Raw genomic sequence first — 19818 nt, 5'->3', positions numbered from 1 at the left:
TGATATATAAGACTTCTGTTGTTTTAGAAAATGATTCAAAGATTCTTTCAAATCAGTTTATCTAATCAGTCTACACAAAAATATTACAGAGTTTAGTGACTACGGTGAAATCATAGTTCACGTATAACAATGGTAAAAATGAGCTATGCTGAATTTCTGTAGCTAATTTCTAGGAAATAGATATGGCCAACAGTAAGTTTTATTTCATATCTGAGATTAGCATCGTTTAATACTCAAATAGTTTTCTTACTTCTACTTTGAAAGCTAAAAGTAAAGAAATAAAGACTAGAAATCAAAAATAAGTTGCCACTTCATTGACTCTCTGATTCTGGAAATAAAATATTTTAATTAAGTTCCACTTAAAAAATAAAAGTAGCTTCTTACTCCCACACTGAGCACATTAACATTTTCACATACAGAAAGTTTAGGTACATTCAACTGTTTACAAGACATGTCTCCATATAATACAAGTACATTCACGTGAAGTATATGAACTTATATAATTGTATATATTTGTGACTTTTGCATCTGGTACCTTTTAAAACTAACACTTAATATGTTTATTTTCTAAATGTCAATTCATAGGTGATGATTTAAAGTTAGGAGAGCCTCCTGAAGAGTTTTAATAGTTGTGTTCGTATGAGAATTCAATAATATCCTAAATATAAGCTTCAAAGTAAAGCTTTAGCAACTTAAGTTACCTGACTGGCAATGCATGGAATTCTTACCAGGTTGTATTGTTTGGTTTACAGTTTAAGTCATTCAAGTGGCTTATAATTATTTGTGCACTAGGGGATAAAAAAGCACCAATACAGTAAATATTTTTTCACATCACATATGAAATCACAAAACAATGATCTCAATTTCCTTTCAAAATCTAATAGTTTGAAAAGAGCATTTATATCCAATGTTCAATCTTTAAGCTTTCTTAGTGAGATCAACTGATACACTAGAGATAAGAATGGAAATGCTAAAAAGAGGTGTTATGCATAATATCTCCTAACTACAGAATTGAGACATTCTCCTCACACTGCTGATATCCATTTTTGAACTGGTTTCCTTAGATCTAAAAAGAACTCTGAAAATAAGTGTAACATTTATAAACTTATCAACTATGTCTCTTAAAAAGAAATTCTAAAGATGTCTTTCTTCCCGATACATAAAGCAGTATTTTCCTGATGAGCAAAAGCACCTTATGATAAGGAAATATATAAAGCAAGTATTTTCTACAAATTAATATAGAAATTTATGCACATAAAGGTGTAGTCACCCCAGCTGTATATGTAATATTTTAAATAATACACAATAAAAAAAAAAACCTCAAAGCACATATTGGAAAAATAACCCATATGCTAGTACTCCAGTTATTAAATATTGCAGCATATATGTAATTCTAACAATTGGAGGAAAAAAGTTTCTAATCCAAATGGTCAGTGAAATCTCTTTGGAAATACACTTTAAAAATCTGTAATATGTAATCCTGGCTGTCAAATTCCAACTCAAGCTACAGGTTTTTATAGCTGACATACAATCCCATGAAAATGAAAGTATGTACAGAGGTCACCTCACAGATTCTTGAGTAAACAGCATTACTGGTGAGACACTGGGACAGGCAGGCTGAGGTCTCCTGTCGTTTTCTTTACAGAGGGAACATAGCAAACATAATATTAAGAATGACAGACCTTCATCACCGTAAGTTTTGCTAAAATGTTAATAAACATTGTTTTAAACATTTCAAGATCAAGAGAAAAGGTCCTTACCTGAATATATACAAAGAATTCTCTAGATTTAACATATTTTGAAATGAATACAGAGGTGTATAAGGAGAAACATCAATTACTTGCTTTGACAGTTTTCAGTCAAGGTTTATTACGTGTCTTTTTCTATCGAACAACGTGATTTTTATAAATATATGGAGCTCCAGCTTCCGCTAAGATTTCATTTCTTTTTCCCAGTGGTTTTTTTGTGTTCATGCATTTCTGTTTTGCTAGCTATAGTCTTTTTTCGAGATGAGGTATTAGGAACAACGGCATTAGAAGGTCCGCTGGTAGCTATACAAAAAAAGAAAAATTGTTTAGATTTTCACAAGCAATTCACGTTCAAATACTACTGCTAAGTGACAAATAATTAACTTTATAACTGTGATGTAAATGAAACATTGTAAACATCCAATAGAGCATTTTTAACCTTTTAACTTTTTAGAATTCAACATCAATACAGGAAAGTAAGGTCAATGGGGTGTGTTCCAAATTTGTCTTTTCACTCTACATTCTTCCTTAAAAACTAATTTATTCCATCATTTTTAACTACCATCTATCTATTGTGCTAACAATATTCAAATGTATACTTTTGGTTCAGGTCTTTTCCCTTACTTCAAGATCTGTTTATTCTGTTCATCCTATCAGAAATCTCTCTATATATAAAACTGACAGTAAACATAAACTTAATATGCTTAATAATGAACTTGTCATTTCCCCTTAAATCTATTTTCTCCTCTTTTATATTACCACTACTTAAAAAGTTCAAATATTAGAAAACTATACACAGTCTTGACTTAGAACTCATCCTTCTACATCCAAACCAACATTAAGCCCTTATGAGTTATTAAAAAGTTATTCTAAGACAGATGACACTTCTGGTATGGATGGGCAGCCCTATCAGACTAATTCTCCTGCAGGTTAACAAGTATAAACTCTGGATAAAATATGAAAAACAACTACTTGAAGACACTGAAGAGTAAACAAAAGCAGGTGTATACTGGAAAAAAAAAAAATCAACACTTGGAGGAAGGAAACTCATGTTGAGTCCCCCCCACCCTCATTTTTTTGAAAGCTGTAGGCCTAAGGAGAGTATCTGGTCTGAACCATGTGCAATGACTACAACTAAACATGAAACTCATTCTTACTAGCATGAAGAACCAGAAGACAAGTACTGGAGCAACTATAGCTGCTGGAAAATCAGGTGGGAGATCCCAGAAAGGGAGAGTCTCCAGTTCTTTGTATAAAGCATGATCACATTTATGGCATGGGGAGGGTAGGCTCCAAGAGTGTAGCTAAGGCCAAAAGAAAATATGTGAAAGATGAGCTGCTGACTACTTCAAGGAACACAGTTTTCCAACATGAGTTCGCCCAAGGTTAACTCTTTGCTTGAAAAAAACCCAAACAACTCAATACTCTTGGGAAAAGCGTAACAAAAATAACAGTCTGGAGTTTATACAACATCTCATTCATAATGTCTAGGATGCAATCCAAAAGTACTCAATGTATGAAAAAAAACAGGAAAACATCTTTCTTCTTGGGAATGGATAAATTGGTAGAGACTATTTCTGAGGTCAGCTAGATTAGTACACAAGAATGTTAAAGCAAGTACTTTAACTTACTCAAGAACAAAGGAAAATATGCTTATGATAAATAAAATTTTGGAGATCTCTGAAGAATCAAAAAAGAGTATCTAAAACTAAGGAATAAATATCTGAAAAAAAACCCACTAGATAGCTTAACAGCAGAATGGAGATGATAGGTAAAAGTGAACATCAACCCAGATTATAAAAAAAAAAAAAAAAAAAAAAAAAAAAAAAAAAAAAAATTCTAAGCATGCTTGCCATAGTCAAATTGCTGAGAATCAAAGATAAAGAAAAAATATTGAAAGCAGGCAGAAAAAAATAATTCAACCCACTGCACACATTGGGACAATTCAAATTACCAAAGACTTCTCATCAGAAACAATGGGAACCCTAAATAGGACACAACACCTTTAAAACACTGAAAGAAAAAACTTTCTTCCTCAAATTGTCAATCAAGACTTTTTCAAATACAGTAAGAGATCTGCAGTATAAAAATGCTAAAGAGATTCAGGTAGAAGGCAAATAAAACCAGATGGAAACAAAGATTTAGAAAAAGGAATGAAGACTGATGGCTAATGTGTGGATAAATAAAATACTTTTTTCTCTTCCAAGTGTCATTAAAATACATGACTGTGTAAAGCAAATATTCTAACATTGTACTGTAGCCTTTATAATATATGTGGAAGTAACATACATGGATAACTATGTGTCAAGGATGGGTGGAGAGGAAGGTAAATGAATCTACAGAGTTGCAAGGTTCCCACATTTTACTCTGAGTAGTATAAAATTATCTCTAAGTAGATCATGAAAAGTTAGGTATATTTATAGCCACTAATTAAAGAATGATGCAAAAAGGTAAAGCTACAAAGTCAATAGATAAGTTAAAATAAAACTCTAAAAAATATTGAATACAAAACAAGGCAGAAAAGAATAAAAGAATAACAATCAGAATGTATAAACCAAAAATATAATAACATAGTAGATCTAACCCAACCATATCAATAATTACAATGTTAATGAACCAGAAACATTGCAACTATAAGGCAGATATTGTTAGAATGGGTTTTTAAATTTTTAAAAAATATTTATATTCTTTGAGAGAGAGAGAGAGAGAGAGAGAGAGAGACAGACAGAATCGGAAGCAGGCTCCAGGCTCTGAGCTATCAGCACAGAGCCTGATGTGGGACTCAAACCCACAAACTGAGAGATCATGACCTAAGCCAAAGTTGGATGCTTAACTGAATGAGCAACCCAGGTGTCCCTAGAATGGGTTTTTAAAGAAGCCAAATATATATTGCCTACAAAAAAAAAAAAAAAAAAAAAAAAAAAAATCCCTTGCATATGAAGACCACAGGTTGTTTGGAAAAATAATCCATGCATACAGTAAGCATTAGAAATGTGAGGTAGCAAAATTGACATCAGATAAACTTTAGGACAAAGCATTACTAGGAATCAAAGGGAAATTTCATGATGATAAGTGAGTCAATACATTAGGAAGGCATACCAAATATGTATGTATGTAATCACAAAGCTTCAAAGCACAGAATAAAAACTGATTGAATTAAAGGAAGAAAAAGACAATTGTACAGCTGTGAGTGGAAATTGCTCTCTAAGCAATTGATAGCACATTCAGAACCTCTCCTCCCATCCACATGTCCCCACCCCTCAAAATAGGAAAAACACAGAAGATATGAAAAAGATTATCAGCAATTCTGACCTAATGGATACTGATAGAACATTACATCAATGAACTATGGAATAAAAATTCTTTTTTAGTGCTCTTGCTGCATTTAAGATGTACCAAGTCCAAATGTTAAGCCATAAAATAGCTCACATTTAAAATACTAAGACTGTACAGTATATGTTTTGTAATTGCAACGGTATGAAGGAATTGGTAACAAGACATCCAAACCCCAACCCCCAAATATTTGGAAAGTAACCAATATGTGTCTAAATACTCCATGACTCAAGGAATAAATCACAAATTATAAAGTATTTTAACTGAATGAGAATGAGAATTAAATGTAACTTTTGTGAGATGTAGCTAAAGAAGTACTCAGAGGGAAACTTAAAGCCTTAAATGTTTCTGTAACAGGAGAAGAAATGTCTAATAAAAAGTGATTTAAGAAACTAGAAAGAGAATAAAGGTCAACCCAAAGTAAGTAGGAGGATGGAAATATTAAAAGAGAGAAATCAGTGAACTATAAAACAAACAGCTAAAATCTGTTTCTTTGAAAACACCAACAGAAGGGATAAATCCCTAGTGGGAATAATGAAAAAAAAATCATAACACAAATTATCAGTATCATGAATAACAGAAATTATTACTAAATTCATTAAAAGGATAGTGCAGTGGGGCGCCTAGGTGACTCAGTCAGTGAAGTGCCTGACTTCGGCTCAGGTCATGATCTCATGGTTCGTAAGTTCGAGTCCCACCTTGGGCTCTGTGTTCCAGAGCCTGAAGCCTGGAACCTGATTCAGATTTTGTGTCTCCCTCTCTCTCTGCCCCTCCCCTGCTCGCTCTCTCTCTCTCTCTCTCTCTCTCTCTCTCAAAAATAAAAATAAACATTAAAAAATATTTAAAATAAATTAAAAAAGGATAATGAAGTAACAAGAAGATTGACAACTTAGATAAAATGAACAAATTCCTTGAAAAACCAAGTTACCAAAGCCATCACTAAAATGTAACAGAAAATTAATTCTATCAAAATTTAAGTAAGAAATACCTCTCTTATAAAAAACTTCATTCAGAAAATAGAAGTGGAAGAAATACTTCCAAATCATTTTGAGGCCAGCATCATCAGCCTGATACCAACATTTAAAAGACATCACAAAAACAAAAACCAACATGAAAACAAAAACAACAACAAAAACAAAAAATAACTACAGACGAATCATTGTCTTTTAAAAATGCAGGTGTCAAAATCCTCAAGGTCAAACTGAATCCAGCAACATTTATATAAATTATTCATCATGACCAAGTGGGGTCCATTCCAGGAATGCAAGATTGGCTTTTATTGGCTTATGTTACATTGAAAAAGTCAAAATAACACCACTTCATCTTTATTATTTAAAAAGGCATATGAAATAATACATTTATTATGTGTCTAATATATAGAGAAAAACAATGGACCATGATTCAAAGAGCATTCAAATCTTAGGCCTACGACTGTTATGTGAACAGGGATTAGTCACAACCTCTGCAATTTTTTCATCCGTAATGGCATAAGAATGGTATTGATCTCTGAAGGCCATGTTTAGAAATGTATGAACAAAAAAAGTGTTTTGTAGCATAAAAAACTATACAAATGTTAGCTTTGAGTTGTATATGGAATACACTGTAATTTATATTTAAGATACTTTTTCAGTTGTCTGTACCTGCATATATTGATTATTTAGACGGTGCAAACTTTAACTATATTTAAGATATTGCCTTTAATTTATAAGGCCGGATAACCTGACAGAACTATTATCAGGGATAAATGATCAAGTCAGTGGTACAGAGTGCTGTAAGAGTTCTTGTTTTGGTAATCATATAAATACATCACCAGTGGAGGGGGCTGGGTTGGGAGTGGGAAGTAAAGGGAGAACATTTTAGAAGAAAAATGACCTGAGTATCACAAGGATTTATTTGGGAGGCAGTGAACAGTTTGGCAACAGTGTAACAACAGCAACTAACATTTAGTGAGTGTTTACTATGTATGTCAAGTACTTTACATAGGTTATTGCATTCATTTCTGACAACCTTTAAAGGAGTACTATTACCCCGATTTTAGGACTATGAAACTGAGGATCAGAGAGGTTAGTAACTTACCCAAAGTCATAAAGCTAATAAGTAGTAGTGTTGAGATTTTAATCTAGGTCCCTCTGACTCCCAAGCCTAAACTATTAACCAAAAGAATTTGTGAGAGCACTAAAATGCTGAAAAGAATGAAGAAATTTCCAGTGAGGATACAGTCAAACCTTGGAGCTATATAGAATTCTCTCAAGAAAAAAAAAGGTATAGGGTAAGAAAAAGTGAACAGTTGGATGACCCTGTCTGGCATAGCAAAGTAGGAAGAAGAACAACTGTCAGATAAGACTAGAAGAATCGGGTAAAGGGAAATAACAGCAAGGCAGAGTACACCGTGGAAGTCAGAGTAAGAGAGGATTTCAGCAAGGATCAACCACACAGTCAAATATGCCAAAAAATAAGAACAAAAAAACAGTTGGGGTGTCTGGCTGGCTGAGTCAGTAGAGCATGAAACTCTTGATGTTGGGGTTGTGAGCTCAAGTCCCACGTTGGGTGCAGGGATTAGTTAAAAAATAAAATCTTTAAAAAAAATAGAAAAAAAGCTGATAAAAGATAGTTGAATTTGGTACTCATGTCATTAGACTGCGCATGGAGAATTAAAACACTGTAAAGAAAGAGACAAAAATAGGGGGCGTGTGGGTGGCTCAGTTGGTTAAGCGTCCAACTTCAGCCCAGGTCATGATCTCATGGTTCATGAGTTTGAGCCCTGCGTCAGGCTCTATGCTGACAGCTTGGAGCCTGGAGCCTGCTTTGGATTCTGTGTCTCCCCCTCTCTCTGTCCCTCCCATGTTCATGCTCTGTCTCTGTCTCTCAATACTAATAAATAAATGTTTTAAAAAATTAAAAAAAAAATCTTTCATATAAAATGACTAAAATAAAGCCTAGACTCAAAAGAAAAGCAATAGGAGACAGTTCATAAGTTAGTTTTGAGAACAGTATGAGTATGAAATATATTTTATTAACAGATACAGTGGCGGGGGAGACAACAGAGGAAAAAATACAAATACATCAACAGACTACAATAACGGTTTTTAACTCTAGGAAGTATAATGATCCTTTTTAAAAACAGATTTTAAACTCAAAAGGCAAGCTATTACTACTCCTCTAATTGCACTACAGAATCCACAAATTCACACAGTGCTAACCTGGCTTGCTGCTTGCTTTCGTATTCTTTAAGGTAGCTGGTGGTGTTGGGAGGATTTTTGCAGGTGTATACGTATTTAAAGATATTTTTCTTCTCATTACTGGACTGGAACGTGAAGCTGAAGAGGCTGAAAAGAAAAAAAAAAACAAAACAGATATGGCAGTTCAGTAATTTCCTACCAAGTCCTTACATTTAGAAATTTCTAATGACATATTTAGTGGACTTAGGACTATACGTTACAGGAGAAAATAGACAATGCAAGGTTTACAAAGTAAATTCGGATACATCATCTTTCCTATAAAAAGTTCTCTCATGCTCTTAGCCCAATAGATGTTCTGTTTATACTGCAAATAATAAGCATTTAACAGTATTTACTAATGGCATGCCAAGAATAGAGCAATGGACTTAATTTTATTGTCCTGATAGAAACTCAGATTCTTAAGGGATGGCAGAGAGCTAATGGCATAATTTTACTGCCTAGTTAAAAAAAAAAAAAAAAAGTCCCAAATTGTTTTTCTCTTAAAAATATGAAGTAGAGATTCAGGGACAGTTACTTTGTAAACACTATGGTCTATTAATCTATTGTATTTATAAGTAATAAATCAGACTGTCTCCCTATATTATCTAGTGAGATTTATCTTAATGCAAGGACTTTTAAAGATTTTTTTTCTCTTTCTAATCAAGGTGGAGTGGTTGAGAGGCATGAAAAGGAAAAGTACGGTAATTCTGAAGTATGAAGTCCTCTGGGGAAGGAGAGCTTCTGGCATGAGCTTCCAGGTTCTTAACTGAAGGGAGGTGAGGAGTTAACAAAACACCAACTCGCCTGCTTTTGCAATTTTTGGAGGACCTGATAGCAATAAACAGCATGTCTCTGAAAAACAAATACGTGAGCCAGTCACAGCAAATGTGTTTCATGTGGCTGACCCGTATCTACACTGAATGAATACAAATCCCATTGGCAGAAGCTCCAAGTAGTCACTAACGATATAACATACAAGTGATGACAAAAATCCCGAAAGCATCATGTAAAGCACTACACCACTACTAAGCTCTTTCCTGCTTACATGTTTGATCCTGTCTCGTTAACTTCCATCTCTAACTTATCCAGTTAGTATTTCCACACCTTTCCCCCCATCTGATACTGTTAGTGTTCCATTGTAAGCTACCTTCTAGTTGCCACAAAATTGATTTAATTTTGTTTGAAGTGAGGAAAAAGCCTTTCTGAACGACAGAGGATTAACAATATCGGCTTCATTATAAATAGCACAAAATCAATATAGTCTACATTATAATGCTAATTCCTTGACAATTCAGGGAATTAAGTATAAAATAATATAAATATACTGTGATTACTAAATATTAATTCTGCAGTTACAGTATAAAATAGAGGATTCAGAGGCTTCTATTACAGCTGGCACCTATTTTCTTTTCTTTTTTTAATATGAAATTTATTGTTAAATTGGTTTCCACACCACACCCAGTGCTCATCCCAACAGGTGCCCTCCTTAGTGCCCATCACCCACTTTCCCCTCCCTCCCACCCCCCATCAAACCTCACTTAATTCTGCAGTTACAGTATAAAACAGAGGATTCAGAGGCTTCTATTATAGCTGGCACCTATTTTCTTTACTACTCAAGAAGAACTAGAAAACCATACACTCAGAAGACATGGGTTTTTTAGTATTGCTTGACCACTAACCACTTGATTTCCTCAATGGTGTCTAAGTTTTTTTTCTTTAAAGAATAATTTTTTCTCAAATGAAATCTTAAATCAAATAGATGAAAACATATACTCTAGTTGAAGCAGCCATGCATGACATAAGGCCTAACCATTCAGCATCATCTTCCTAATGGAATTTCCAAAAGCTCTTGGGAATACAGTCTGAAGATCAATGAACTAGCTTGATTTTAAGGTTTATTCAACTCAATGAGTTGCATTAACTGTATTTACGTTCTTATCTAGTTTCCTTAGTAAGTAATGGCATGAAATTTTAAGAGAACTAGAGAATATGGGGTACAACTTATATCCATGATATAGAAAAGAGCTAATCTGAACTGGAAAAGGAATTTAATATCCTTCATTAATACACCTCAATAATATACTCTGATTAATTGAATTCACTAACCACAGAAATAAAGCCATCATAATAAAACAGCACCACAGAATATACCTTCAGAGATTTTCTTTCTGTAAATGTTCTACCAATTCTCTTTCCAAAACAGATGTCATTACTGCTGTTACCTGTAAGTCACTCACTGAAAATCTTCTAAATTCTAAATAACATTGATTATCTATCCTAAGTTCTTTTTTACTAATTAGAACTTTTCTTTCATCTTTATTTTAAGATTATAAATCCTTGCCCCAGTGAAGCTGTGAAACATCAAATATAAAGGGGTAAATGGTAAATGAGAATTAATTCAGGTTCTCCACTGCATTCTGAGGAAAAGCATTTTCCATTCTATCAGCTAACAGGGAAAAGAAGATAAACATACTTCATTTTCCTAACTTTGACCTCACACAGCTTAAAGAAGTTATTTCATTTGGAGTATTATCAATTCTCAGAGTCAGACACATTCACAGGAAAACTTTGAAATTAAATCCTACTTCCTAAAACCATTCTTAAAGTGAAATATTTTAGAACATAAACCCAAGTATCTCTCCATTGCCATCAATGATTGAAACCTGACCTCTACTACCAGACGTGGAAGAAAAGGGAAGCCCACTATACTGGAGAAATGCAAGGGGTGCCATTTAGACAGAATACAATGTGACGAGAACTCTCTAGAATAATACAATGTGGAAGCCAGAAAAGGGAAGAGAACAGCAATACACGAAAGTGGCTTTCATTCCAAGACCTCTGGTTTCATTCTTCAGAGAAACACATTTATAGTACGCTCCTTACAAAAAGAAGAAAGGTATACACTCAATGTTTGTGACTTTCCAAAAAATAGGACTAGCCCTAGCAAGATTCTTAACTAAGCAGAGCATGCTCTCCCAAACTGGATGCTTCCTAAACTGGAAATTCCCACAGGCTGAAGGATCCTATAGAGCTGAGGATCATAGTAGTCAGCTGACTTCTCATACCCAAAAAAGGTAGCCCTAAAGGTTTCCCAGAATGATGTCCCTCAGAATAGTGCTACATGGTGTCTAAATGTGTCACCAAAAATGTGTCTTCTCAAAAAATAAGTTTTGGAAAATCTAAGTATACAGTTTTCCTACATTAATGTAACTCTGTCTCTCCAAAGGGAGGTGGGATATAATACAGTTTCCAAAATTTACTGAGTCATGAATCCCTTTTCTTCACACACATGCATTAACTTTTGCAGAATATTTTCTGAAGAACATAATTTGAAAACCTGTTGTCCTAATTTGCTCTCTTTAGCCAAGAGCTCCTTCTGAATCATTGTGAATATGTACCAGAGGTGGTGAGGCATGGATGGTTATTTGTGCATGTGTGGGTTAATGACAAATGGTATTTTGTAGTTTTTAAAAAGTTTATTGTAAAATCACACACAATAAGAAAACGAAAAAAAGGCCATCAGTCTATATTGTTGACTTCTATTGCTGGATCTTAGATTTTTTTTTTTTTTCCTTTTTTGGGAGGAAAGTTTTTTGGGAGTTATAAAGAAAAGTGGTGCATTCCACATCAATAACACCAAAGAATTTCAAATAATGTTCCTTTATACCCCCTTCTCTCCTAAAATTTTATTCACTATCACTACATGAGTTTGTTGTAATAATTCTTCTTATAGTCTGATAATATCACTGCCACAAAATAATGAAACTAATAACAATAACAACAACAACAACAACAATAATAACAATAATAATTATTTTCCTACAAATTTCAGGGGTCTTCCGTGGAACTTCACTTGATGGAGAAGCAATGGAAGCAAGAAATTCATCCACCTGCTTTAAAGACAGGGCATTGTGAAGAGTTTCTAGAGGACAAATAGATGGCACCATGGAATACAATTCAAAGCCTGAAAAAAAGAAATGAAAAAAAATTTGGATATTTAAAAAATAATTAAGAAGGAAGAAGACCATTGCTTAGAACTGTACAGGTTAGGTCTTTCCAATCTATCACATGCAATCACATGAGATCTCTGAAGTCATGACACCAGATGCTATGCAATATGGGACTGGAACAAGATGTGACAAATATTTCATTTTAAATGTATTCACATAGTACCGCATGCACACAATTTCATTCTACACTTTAGTAAAATCTAAGAATGATACTTAAAGAAAAAAAACCTGGGGGGGGGGGGGACAGAAAAATTACATTAAGTTTATACTTTATAAAAATCAGGTCTATTTGACAGGTAAGTTGATGCCATGATGTGTCTCTGATGCTAGGATGTTAAAATTAACTTCTTGTTGAAAAATGATTACATTGTAATTACTTGAGGAGTGATTTTAAGTAACTTTTCTAGTAATACCAAGGCCAACAATACTCTCTAGTGTGACCTGAAAACCACACTCATTCATTTATGCTGAAAATCAAATTCCAAAACACATTTTACCTACCTTTATTGAAATAACTCAAATATTCTATTGTTGGAAATTGCTAGCTGAGTACCGTTAGGCCAAGTAAAAAGCAATACAAAATACAGACATGTTTGCATTCAACAATGGCACAGAAATAGAAAAATTTCATGAAACAAACCATGCACATAAATATTAATACCATCAGTGAAACAAAACTGCTTACAATATACACTTTTTTAAAAAACAAGATATAGGTTATTCGCTTTTTATAAAAATTGCCTGTTGATTTAAATTTTATTCAACTGAATGGCTTTTAAAATTGCTCTCATAAACAATTAAAGTAGTAAGTCTTCCTGCACCTCTTCTTTCTAACATTCAAACTAATTTCCCTCCAAAGGAAATACTTTTAATACTTAGATTAAGATTTTATATAAAGGCTAACGTTATTAAATAAAAAGTAAAAATTAATTAAACTCAAACAGACTACAACATTCTCTGCTTCAATAGGCATGTGCTCATTTTAACACTGACTGATATTTACTTAATTTCAGGAGGAAACAGTGACCCAAGAACTGACTAATTCTTGGCTGGAATAGGGAAACTGGTTAAAAGAGAATCTAATCTTTCTATGAAAATAACCAAAGGATTTACAAAATTGGTATGTTTGATTTTCAGGTGCAAACCAAAGCATGATGGAATGTTACATATGCTTAAAGAACAAAACAAAACAAACTATACCATAACAGCAGCTAAAGCACCTAAATAAAGCACTAAAAGAATTGGGCTTGCACAAGTAATACATTTTTTTAAAGTATAAGACTCATGCAAATAAGCGCAAACCCTTTCTTTGCATTACACTGAACTTAGCAATGTTATGTTTTTTATCCTTTCATCAGAATGTTGCTAAGTATTCTGTAACAGCTATTTCCTTGCATTTGCCTGTTAGATTTTATAACAGGCAAATAATAATATAATCAGGTTCCTCAGGACTGCATTTTTTCCCCATTTATCTTTAGTAAACTTTGTATTTAATGCACAATGAAAGGGTTAGCGCAGCAATTTAAAAAGCCACCCTGCTGTCATGTTTAGAAGCTATAAAAACATACCACTGGAGCCTAGACATTCCACAGAGGAAACGGACCAGCACCTATAGAGGTGTAGGTGTTCTGCACAGAGGCCCAGAAAATAAGGTAAAGCACTGTCAGAAGATACTTGTTTCACCATGTTCCTTGAACTAAAGATGAAGGGAGGGGGTAAGTCCATGATATGTATTAAGATGGAAATAACATGAAAGTTAGGGGGAAATAAAAAGTGAAAGAGTCAAATGACAATTCATAGGACAGATAAGACAACACAGTATAAAAAAGAAAAAAAATCTTGAAAACCCCAAAGAAACATTTCTAGAATTGAAAGAAATGCATTTTAAACGCATTTTAAACGCATTAAGTCACATGTGTGGAAAATCCACATTTTTAAAAAAGCTTTAGCCAAAGGAATATAAAGTTACTTGATTTTCTGTTAAATTTAACTTTTTTTTTTTTTTTTTTAAAGCTTCAGTAAACACAGATTTCTCCTATGTAAAACTTTCCATACTGGCTGTAAATACATAAGCATTCTGCACAAAAACTATAGTCAGTCTTAAACCTGCAATGTCTCTTCTTAGAATTTTGTGACTTGTTTTTCTTGTGACTTTGGTTTTTCTTCTAAGAAGTTCTTTAGAAGCTGCAGCTGTATCAAATAAGGATCTTTTTCTTCAGAAAGTAGCATTTAAAGAGCTACAAAGGAGGAAAAGCACATAAGCTTTAAGGGTAAATTTTCTTGTTGAGGATGAGATCTTCTTACTCCACCTCCAGAAGTATTTAGTGCACTTCTATAGGATCCAGAAGGGGGAGAATGGCTATAAACTTGTGTTTAATCCTTCAGTTTCATCTAAGTTTTTGAAAGACTTGACTTGAATTTTTGAAAGGTGTATTTGCAGTTAAAAGGAAAAAAAAAAATTCCAGGGGATAAAAGTACCTTCATTCCGAATAAAAGCAAAAACGGGTATGTTTTCTTTTAAATTCTTCTATCCTCAATTATTTACAAGTGGTCAGTAAATATTCCCTCTTGACCCAGAAGAACAAGCTCTGTGTAAGAAAGCTGTAATAATGCAACAATTCAGTTTATAAACAATGGCCACAAAAACACTTTACTGTACTGTTCAGCCTCAGAAATTGAATTTAACTGAATGAGCTTTCTAGATTTTTAGCTTAGTGTTCTTCCTATCAGAAGTTCTCCAAATTTTAACGAAAAGCAGTGGTACCAAAAAGAATTGGTTGCTTGACAACAGCAAACCATACGGACACATGAGGATAAAGTAAATACTGGATAAAATTTTCAGAGGTCTCCAGACCAGGTTGAGTTTGCTTTAGACAAAGAGCCACTGATAAATGTTACACAGTGAAATCTGCATCTCCTAGTTCCCAAGAACTTTTCAAAGACATCATCTGGCTGTTTGACAAGCGTGGCTCAGTATTTTTTATCAAGTAGCTCAATAAAATAACTATGTGATCAGAAAAGAATTCAGGAAGAACAAAAAACATTAAAATAATTAAGACTTAAAAAGAAAACAATACTAATTGTTGTATTTTTAAAATTTGTGTAGACTGATCACTTGAGAAATTAGAAGGGATTTTTAGGTGCTAATTTAGTATTAAAACTCATCATCATTGTGGTCATTTAAAAATTTGAGATGAGTGATGTTAAATGATTGTGTAAATTACAGCTGATAAAGGGAGCGAGACAGTATCAATATTTTGGATTAATAGTAAGTTGGAATTACATGCCAACTGAAATTAAGAATGGAGAAATGAATGATACTGTATACCCCACAGTTTGAAATAAAAGAAAAATAAAAAAGGATGAAGCAGGGGAGTATCTTTTAAAATAAAAGCAAAACGTACCATTGGTTGGGTGTCGAGCAAATGAGATAGAAAACCTTTTAACAGCAGAACCGCGTGTGGCGTCTGAGAAAGAGAAAAACAGGTACCTGAAATTCGTAATAGCTACCAAAAGAAGGACACTTAAAAAAAGAGGGAAAAAACAAATATATAAGGAGGTTAGAATTAGGTGACATGCAGAAGGGAATGAGAGAGGGTACTGGTTAAAAGTAAAATGGCTTGAGGATAGAGGCAAAGTGTTTAATGAAATACACAAAAGAAAGAAAAGCAGGATGAGCCAGCAATTCTGTTAAGTCCATGTTTTACTGACTTAAGTAAATTTGTGGATATATGAAAAGAAGTTTTAAATAAATCAAAGGGTAATAAACACTCCTATTAATAGAAGGGACAAGGTTCCAGAAGCCTCCAAGGATAGTCCAAATATTAAAACTTAAGGTACATTAACAACAGTGAGAGGCTATCCAACTAGGGATTCTAAAATATTCTCATCATATGTTTGTTTTTATAAAAATATTGCCAAGTATAGAAGTATATTTTCTTCTACTTATCTACATTCCATTCACTTTATTTTATTTTTATCAATATCAGTAAGTAAAATAAGGGATAACGATAAACAAAAGTTTAAAAGATCAAAGAAAGATTTATTCTTTATAATATGGCTTATCAACTATCTAAAAGACCCAATACATGTAATGCAGCTCTAAACTTCACATTTGAACAAACTATTTATTGAATAAGTACTGTATGTCTAACTACTATTAACTCTTTGATGAAACATGAATCCAAGCTATGGATGAGAGAGCACTGGTTGTCATTTAGGCAAAGGGTGCTAGGATTCCATTTGAGTTAGTCAGTGGGCTTAGGCTTGTCTTTGAGAAGTACTATATGCTCATGGGTGTGTGCATGGGTGTGGATATGAATCTGTGTGTGCATGTGTGCACATACCATCTATGCAGCCAGAAGAAGTCAGCTTTTTACGATGAGTACGAGCATAATCCTGTAGGTTAGGTGCGCTTGAAGAACCCCCGAGCACCGAGGTGCTAAACAGGCCCGCACAGTGAGACCCTGATGGGAGTTAGAGAAAATACATACACAACGGGTGTTCTTCCATTCACATTGGGAATTCATGCAGCATGCAATAACATGGCTCTTACCACACTTATCTGGCAGTGCCTTGAACAGGCTCACAATTCGCTTGTAATGTCAAGTTTAATATAATCACCACCACCATTTATCATATGTACAAATAAGGGTACTTAACACTGTATAAAATGTTGTCTTTGAGGAAAATAATATGCCTACACAATTAGACATATACATTTTAAAACTATTAAAAACACTACTATAGAAGTTAATTTAGGTTGATAAGGGATTCTGTCAATTTGCATTAACAGGTCATATAAAGAAATCTCTCTTCGCACAGATCTAGTCACAATAGATCAGCATTTTTGAATGTATGTCTGTAAATGAAGAATTTTGTCTGGTACCCTTGAGTTAAGAATCATCAACATATGTTATGAAATAAAACAAAGCTTGCTAATTTGTGAGAAGACCAGGTAAGAACAACTTCTTGTAGGTCATCCAGGCCTAAATCACCTTACACTTCTAATACTTGAATGACTTAAGATCTTAATTAATAAGACCCTATGAAACACATTATTAGCAAATAAAACACAGCCAATCCAACTGATGCTTAGTTTATAGTCAAAGTCTTCACACCCAAGTAAAACTTTTACCACTAGGTGAAGATTAAATAAGTTTCTATCAAATACATTTTGATACATAAAGGAAGATCATGTGGGAATATTAAGTTACCAACACAAGCTATACGTAATTAACTAAAGATCTTCAAGTAAGTAGGCATCAACAAGCAGTTCATATACTTAGTATACAGAGCAAAGTACATATATAGTTGAAAATTACTTATTTATACTTTTATTAAACCTATTTAGACAACTACTTACAGTATGCTATTACCTCATATAATTTATCAACAATGAGCTTAAAACCGATAAGTTTAGCAAGATCTTTCTCGATGTTGCTTTGCAACATTATTTGCAAAGAACCAATTATGTTCTATAGGTCAAGAAAGAGTAACAACTATCCCTGTGCATTAGTTTTGCTTTGGTTTTTCTTAGGAAATAGTCAAAAGGAAAATTAATACACCAAGAAAGGGTTTAAAACACTCTTTACTAACTTAAAAACAACAACAACAACAACAACAACAACAACAACAATTTTTTAAAGTAGGCTTCACAATAGCACAGAGCCCAACGCGGGGCTTGAACTCATGACCCTGAGACCAAGACCTGAGCTGAGATCAAGAGTTGGATGCTTAATCCACTGAGCCACCCAGGCGCCCCCCTAAATTTTTTTTTTTTAATCAGAAAAGTAGAAGGTTCTGTTTTGTATGCAATAGCGTATTCACAATTTTATCAAGTGGGAAAAATGAAGTTCCTTCCTAAATTAAAGAATTTTGGGATTTTAATTTACAGAATACAAGACTAAAAACTACCCTTGGCAATTGGACTAAGCAGTTTACATTATGGACACTTAAAAAAAATTATACATCAAAATTAAATGCTATTTCTTGTTCATTTTATCAAAACTTTATTGTATACTTTGAGTTGTACAACTCAACATTTTTGAATTAGTGTATGTTAAATAAAAATAAAGCATAGCATTTGGTCATGCTTTCGTCACTGAAGAGTTAGTTTTACATGTGTGCAAAATAGGGAGTTGAAGGTCTGGAGTTCAATTTCCTTTAGACCACATACCTACAGTAGGGTTCTGCTTCTGTTCCACAAGAGTTCTTGGTGTTCGCAGATAATTAGCGTTTTCAGATACAACCTGCACAAGGAAAGCAAAATAAATGAGGTAAAACAGTAAAATCAATTTAAAAGTCCATACTTCATTTGCAGCCTGTTCCAGACAGACAAAGGTTAATAAGCTGTATGATAAATATTAGTAGAAATACATAAAACATGAAAGATCATGCAAGATCCCCTTCTGAAGGGAGTCCATTTCATATGAAGTCCTTGCAATGAAGTGGTGCAAAGCAGGCATTCAGAATGAAATATCATGTATGAAACAAGACAGATGAAAAGAAACAATTAATAGATTGATAAAATTTCACACTCTCTTAAAAGAAGCCAAATGCCCACTTTTAAACAGCTCCTGTATTTGAAGGGGGGAAAAAACAATCACAAACAAAAGAAAAGACAGACAGAGACTGTTGAGGTCACCATACAATTACTGATCCATGCACGGGCTTTATCAGAGTAACCTTTAAATATTCACAGCCTTAATGGATACCATAATCCCTTTTCCTATAATCAAATGCATTATACTTCCAAAAGGAAATTGCTGAAATTCTCAAAAAAGTCATGTGTAACAGCATGGAAGTGTAAAACCTTCCATTATAAAACAAAACAAACCCCCAAACCCTAGTATTTTAAATTTCCAAATGTCATCACAGAAAGTCCTTCTGAAATCATTTAACTTTGGCCCACATTATTAGTGGGCACCTATACATTATACCCTCTCATAAAGAGAGCATTAAAATATTACACAACTAAACCCCATGCTGTATATATCCCTTAGATACTTCCAGATAATGCAATAGTGAGGGAGAGAACAATCAGTATTACATGAGCCCTGCTAATTAACACAGAACCATGTAAATCTTGGATTTTAAAAAATGTTCAAACTCTCAGCAAATTCCAAATGGAGTCTAATATTTCAATTATGGGGGAAATGGTTACTGAATTTTCTTACCATCAAATTATGTAATTTTGTTTCTAAATGTTTTAACGGACAACTATGCCAAAAAAACGATTTCTCTCCTTTAAAAAAATTTTTTTATTAACACTAAAAGTTCCAGGAGTATAAAACTTATTAATTTTTTACTCCTGGATATTTAAAACCCTCCCAGTAAAAATCCTAAACACATGCAATGTAAGTGGTTTCTTTCCCTCAAATATTGTCAGATATCACAAGCATTTGAAAATTAAAAATTAAAATACAGAAGGATTTACTCTGATGTTAAATATAAGGGATTAGATGTCCTCAAAGACAGCTATTTGTTGCTCTGAATGCAGGTAGAAAA

The 19818-nt window shown here is 33.5% G+C and overlaps 1 protein-coding gene across 21 annotated transcripts in view; it reads right to left on the bottom strand.

Moving 5' to 3' along the window:
* Positions 1 to 326: 326 nt before the first annotated feature.
* The window catches only part of PPIP5K2 (diphosphoinositol pentakisphosphate kinase 2), a 71624-nt gene continuing 52132 nt past the window's right edge, over positions 327 to 19818 (bottom strand). For 8 of the 21 annotated variants that reach the window (XM_049647658.1, XM_049647662.1, XM_049647659.1 and 5 more), the window contains 4 exons: positions 18488 to 18560; positions 12123 to 12263; positions 8282 to 8407; positions 327 to 2051 (listed from right to left, as the gene is read on the bottom strand). In XM_049647658.1, coding sequence (XP_049503615.1) covers positions 1939 to 2051; positions 8282 to 8407; positions 12123 to 12263; positions 18488 to 18560 — 453 coding nt within the window. In that variant the 3' untranslated portion in view covers positions 327 to 1938. Of the gene's footprint in view, positions 2052 to 8281; positions 8408 to 12122; positions 12264 to 15713; positions 15777 to 16655; positions 16776 to 18487; positions 18561 to 19818 lie in introns of all 21 variants that reach the window. The other 13 variants (XM_049647652.1, XM_049647657.1, XM_049647653.1 and 10 more) reach the window with 3 other exon arrangements.

Source organism: Panthera uncia (assembly GCF_023721935.1).
Source record: "Panthera uncia isolate 11264 chromosome A1 unlocalized genomic scaffold, Puncia_PCG_1.0 HiC_scaffold_17, whole genome shotgun sequence".
In the NCBI taxonomy this organism is placed as follows: domain Eukaryota; kingdom Metazoa; phylum Chordata; class Mammalia; order Carnivora; family Felidae; genus Panthera; species Panthera uncia.
The sequence above is the reverse complement of the archived record's forward strand: the minus strand, read 5'-3'. Positions and strand labels throughout refer to the sequence as shown.